Below are 5,345 nucleotides of genomic sequence, written 5' to 3'. Positions count from 1 at the left end.
TTCCTTCGATAATATTGTACCAAATGATAGTATTTATTTGAATAAACGCCCCGGGTCATTTATTACTCTGAAGTATTTTTGAGGGAGCGTTTATTCGAGGAAGGTGTTTATTCGAATGGAGGCACTATACTGTATATGTTGGTGTGCAATGGATACGTATATACTCAAATAAATGCCCCTTAATTTCAGTGTGAATGGTGAATTACAACACATAATTACTATCAAAATTTGTTTTGCATGATCATAACAATATTCTACATATTTTGTAAATATTCTGCATTCTACTTTAAATGTTTTGACTGCATTTTCTTTTTTATATAAATTCAGGTCAAAAAGATAAGGTTGATTTGGTTAACATTACCATTCAACCTAAAAGTATGAAGAGTTTTGAGAGGCATTCTAGGTCCATTGCTTGGGCTTGGCCTACTGCCTGTCTTGTCACAACCAATGCTGACTGAGAGGATCATTCTTGACTCAAAGGAACATGTTCAGGTTAAATACTGTCAGCAAGTCATTTCAATGCAATTTCTGTATGGAATATCTAAACTACCAGACAAACTTAAATTGCTTGATTGTAGATTGTGTTAGCGACAAGGCTAAGCTCACTGTGTACAATTAATTATCCAAAACGTTTACGCTATTCCTCTGTTTTTTTCAATCCATTTAAAATCTAGTGGGTCACAATAATTTAAGTTCAACAGAACATTTACTGAGGCTTTACATCTGAAATTAAATTAACCAACAAATTGAGGAGTTTAAAAACAGTCGACATTTTATCGAATTGTTGGAATGGGAATGGTACTCAATAATACTACAGTGTAATGTTTCTATGCTATGTTTTATCCAGTGTCAATCACAAAAAGAAAAACACAAGAAGAAGAAATAGGGCAAAAGATGAAGATAACCTTATGAAATGGTGTTCAAAAACTGCCACGTACCAGTGCGATTTGATGTTACTGCATGATCATACTAGATTTTGTAACTAATTCGATTGATATTATACATACTAGATTTGGTAAATAATTTGGTCTTTTGGAAAGAAACTTAAGAATGCCCTATAAAAGTAAACCTAAAATCTTATTTTAAACTTATTAAAGATGTTATACTCACCACAACAAACTGCAACAGCAGCTAGTGACTTAAGATCTACTTCACCCTGCAAATACTGCAGCTAAAGTTACTCCCAAGCTGTGTAACCGATGATCTTTTCTTAACACTTGTTCTTTGAGGACTGTGACAGCTAAGATAGTGTCCTAGACACTAGACAATATAAAGGGTGTCTTGAGTGTGGATATCCCTTCACAATATGGCGGATTTTGCACTATAAAAGCATTCATAGCTTTTGGGCAAATGAAATATCAAATTTAGGTAAAATCACCTCGTTCAGATTCATCTCTAACTGGGGAAAGATCTTGTTTAGTTGCCGGAGTAGAACCTTGACTAGAGCTGGATGTAACACTACTGGCACGCTGTTCTTTTTCGTCAATCTTACTTCTTCCATCTCTTTTCACTTCATCTTTTTCTTTTTTAATTTTCACCTCTCTTCCATTCTCTTCCTTCCTTTTTTCAGAGTGAATCTTGTCTTTTTCTTCTCTGTGACTTTTATTTGACCTGTGACCTTTTTCTTCCTTTATTTTCCTTATTGATTTCTCATCTTTGTCTTCTTTACTACATTTATCCTTCAACTTTGAACTGAAAAGAGAGGAAAGCAAACTTATTTATTGTGATAATTGGATATTAACATTCCAAATACTTAATAAATTGTCCAATGTGTCGAACACATTTATTATTTCATTCCCTATGAGCATGCCACATCAACTGACCTTGATTCTACTTTCCTGCTGATGGCCAATTCATTTTTATTACTGTTAGAGTTGGCAGATCTGTCTTTCCTGTCATCCTTTTCACCTACAAAAACAATAATCCATTAACAAAGTAGTAATGACCCTAAATTCCATATACCTTCCAGCAACAATGAACCAACACTACTTACAGTACTTTAAAATCTTTCAAATATCGAATTTAAATTTGCTTCTTGTACTTAACTCTTCGTTATCATTTTTATTTTCATTTATTTTTGTATGAAATTTAAGTTTTTGTTATCTGGACCCCAAGAAAGAAAAATGTCCCCACATTGATTGGGTATCCAATAAAAATAAAGTTTTATAATTCTAACATACAAAATAAAGCATGCTGCAGGCATGGAACTGAAACTGTCACATGACGAAAAGTTCGCATTAGCAGAAATGGTCCATAGTGAGCTGTCAGATGGTTGAGAGTGAGCTGTCAAATGGTCCAGAAGGAGCTGTCAGCAGCTCCATAAACTTAAATTAATTGGTTCTAAGAATGTTCACTGGGAATTAACAAGAGTAAAAAAATGGCTGGCTGGTGACATTATAGCCATCAGAATGTAAACAAAGCAAGCAAATACAATCACTCACTTCTAAACGTAATCTCATGGGCTTCAGTGGCAATATATTAATTTAAGAACCCAAAGATTTTCAACATACTAGCAAGATGTATTACCCTGAGTTTTTGTCAAAACTTGGGAGGTATGGACCTCTTCTGCTAACAGAGAAATATGCAGCATGATACGTTAACCACTTTTTTAGGCATACAATATGGAATAAACAAAGGAATAAAAATAGTGCATAACATTGTTCTAATAATATTTAGTTTCAAGTTAAAATTTATTCATCACTGTTCGGGGTTCAAGCTGTTGTTAAAACCACTTTTCAGATTTTGTTAGATTGCTGTATCTCAGCTAAATAAGTTGAGATTTGTGTATAACTGTACATATGGGGGAGCACTAATGGTGGGCTATGATTCCTCAAAATTTTGAAGGTTAATAAAGTCTTATTTTTTGTGTTATAGCCTCCCGAATAATGGTCCAGACTGGTTTTTCGTCCAATTTTCTTACCTTCGAAATTTCTAATTGGTACATGCTAACAACTTTTCTGATTTAGAAGCAGTTAAAAGTTCTTTAACATCAAATTGCAGGGTTTATAGGGGTTGTACAGTACTTCCGAAATATTAGCATATAAAAATCAATGTTCATTTCATAGCACATTATTTTGGGTCACACCTCCTTAACTTCCAACTGCCGTTCGGAAAATAAACAAGAGTCTTAAAATTTCAGGTTTTTCATTTTTCATGAATATATAACGTGTGAAAATTGTTTAAAAAAAATCTATGACCCATGGTGTAATGCATTTGATGAGTTTGTATGGAAAAAGATGCGTAGGAATTTTATAGAGGGAGGAATAATGATGTGGGTGGAAGTATACACTTTTGGAGTGTGCTCTAGTGATTATTGTTTTTTTTAATTATAAAAATATACTTACCATTCATCTTAATGTCAACATCTGCTTTGCCTTGTGTTAAATTTGGTGATGAACTTGCTGACTCTAATGAACTGGGCTCTTTCTTTACTACAGATGTTTGGGGAGCCATTTTTGGCTACAAAAAAAAAAAGTAATTTACATTAATGAGTCCAAAACTGTATTTACCTATTTTTTAAAGACTACTACAACTATTTACAATTAGCAAGAAGAATTAAACGCATTTAGATGTTTTGTCTAAAAATTAGTGAACTCCACTCCTTAAGCTTCAGAATATTACTAAATTTGCAAAGCATCATTCCAAGACAATTTTTACAGAGCATCATTGCCTTCACCTCTCTGAAGGGTATTGCAGTAGTGTGCATCTGCGTGTGCATGTGGTGTGGATAAAATTGCTCTCTATGGACCCATCCTCCCACAATGCATTTCAACTGGAAATTCCACTACATCTTCTATTTTCTTTGGTGTTACTTCTCCATGTTCTGTATGCTTTTAATTTGACTATAATTTTACCATGTTGACTATGGTAAATCGCCAAGCTTGGAATACCCGTATCTAGATGGTGCTTGTATGTAACATGTTAAGCTCAAAGTTAATTATTAAAGCCTGTAGTAATCTTGCAAAGTTCATAAACTTGTACTTGATTCAGAATAATTCATATTCGATCAAAATAATTTGTACTTAACTCACGTTGACTCATAATGAACTCATTCAACTCAGAGCTAACTCATAGTAAACTTTTATTTTACTCATACACAAAAGTCACTCCTGTCGCTAAGACTACAGGTTTCACGTTTTTAGGTCATAGCAGTCTGTGCGTATCTTCCACAATCTACCTGTTTAAGAGCTGGTTTACTGTTAAGTGAGATTTAAAAAATATAGTATAAATAAAATCCTACCTCTTTTGTGTGAAACTTGGCTTCTGGTATCATTGAAGGTTTACGACCCTTTAGCTGGCCAGAATACCTAAGAAGCATAATGACAAAAGTTTAAATAAATTCCAGGTGTAAGACATTTACAATGGTTTTCATAATGTACAAAATGAATGTCCGTAAAACCTCGAATAGAAGCCCTAGGCTTCTTTTTTTTTTAGCGAACTTTGAATGGGATTCTTTTTGAGATGGGCTTCTTAAAATAAATGCTGTCAATTTTTGGAAGTACTACTATAAAACAATAAATAGGGCCACTGTATTAAGTCACCTAAACTACTGTGTAAACCAAGTGTGTTTATTTTGTTTCTTTGAAATTCATGTCAGGGGCGGATCCAGGATTTCTAAAAGGGGGGTTCAGAAAATTCACAAAAACCTAAAAAGAAATTGCAGTCCGGGGGTCCTCCCCCAGGAAAATTTAGATTCCTAGATGGCTGGAAATGAGCTTCACCGAGTTCCGAGATGTGTTTTAATGGCGAAATAATTTTGTGCTTTGGTGTCAATGAAATTGTGGGTTTTTTTCGAAATCAGTAGACCATAGAGCGCGAATTATTATTGTCTATAGGGCCTATAGTTCAGAGCGCTGTTTTCAGGACAAAATTAAGTGGCCTTGTTCTTATCTAAATCAGAGGATTATTTTTTATTTGGGAATGCGCGATTTATTTCAGCTGGCCAAAATACGTAAAATCTGAGATTTTCGACCCAAAATCGGAGTGCAGAGGTATGCTTAAATAAACGGAGTAACTCCGCCGAAATCGGAGTGGTTGGCATGTCTGTGTTCTTTGCATTTTTTATCTGTTTCTGTGCTTTTGTATGTTTGATTTTATCTCTCTGAATGAACTGAATAAATTAAAATTAAATTGAAATGAAATGAAACGAAGATATCGCACACCACGATGAAAATTTAATTGTAATTGAAAATTACTTTCGTAAAACAAGTTAATTAGAGCCCAAAGAAAGTTACTTCAAATTCAATATTAAGTATGAACAGGGAAGGGTGGGCCAGCTAAACGTAGGTCAGTTGAAAGACATACATAGACTGGTGTAGGTCTACCGAACTTGGACCATTTGTAAA

The 5,345-nt window shown here is 34.1% G+C and overlaps 1 protein-coding gene across 1 annotated transcript; it reads right to left on the bottom strand.

The window, feature by feature from the left end:
• Positions 1-1,364: 1,364 nt before the first annotated feature.
• Positions 1,365-4,307, bottom strand: LOC117114767 (protein pxr-1-like; the record flags this gene model as incomplete). Its single annotated transcript, XM_033258458.1, has 4 exons — positions 1,365-1,692; positions 1,824-1,908; positions 3,345-3,459; positions 4,241-4,307. Coding segments are annotated over 4 exons (595 nt in total), but the record flags the coding sequence as incomplete, so codon positions are not given.
• Between the last annotated feature and the right edge of the window lie 1,038 nt (positions 4,308-5,345).

This window comes from Anneissia japonica, unplaced genomic scaffold (genome assembly GCF_011630105.1).
Source record: "Anneissia japonica isolate Jap-2015-1 unplaced genomic scaffold, ASM1163010v1 scaffold287447_len6410_cov282, whole genome shotgun sequence".
In the NCBI taxonomy this organism is placed as follows: Eukaryota; Metazoa; Echinodermata; class Crinoidea; order Comatulida; family Comatulidae; genus Anneissia; species Anneissia japonica.
This window is presented reverse-complemented; position numbering and strand designations above follow the sequence as displayed.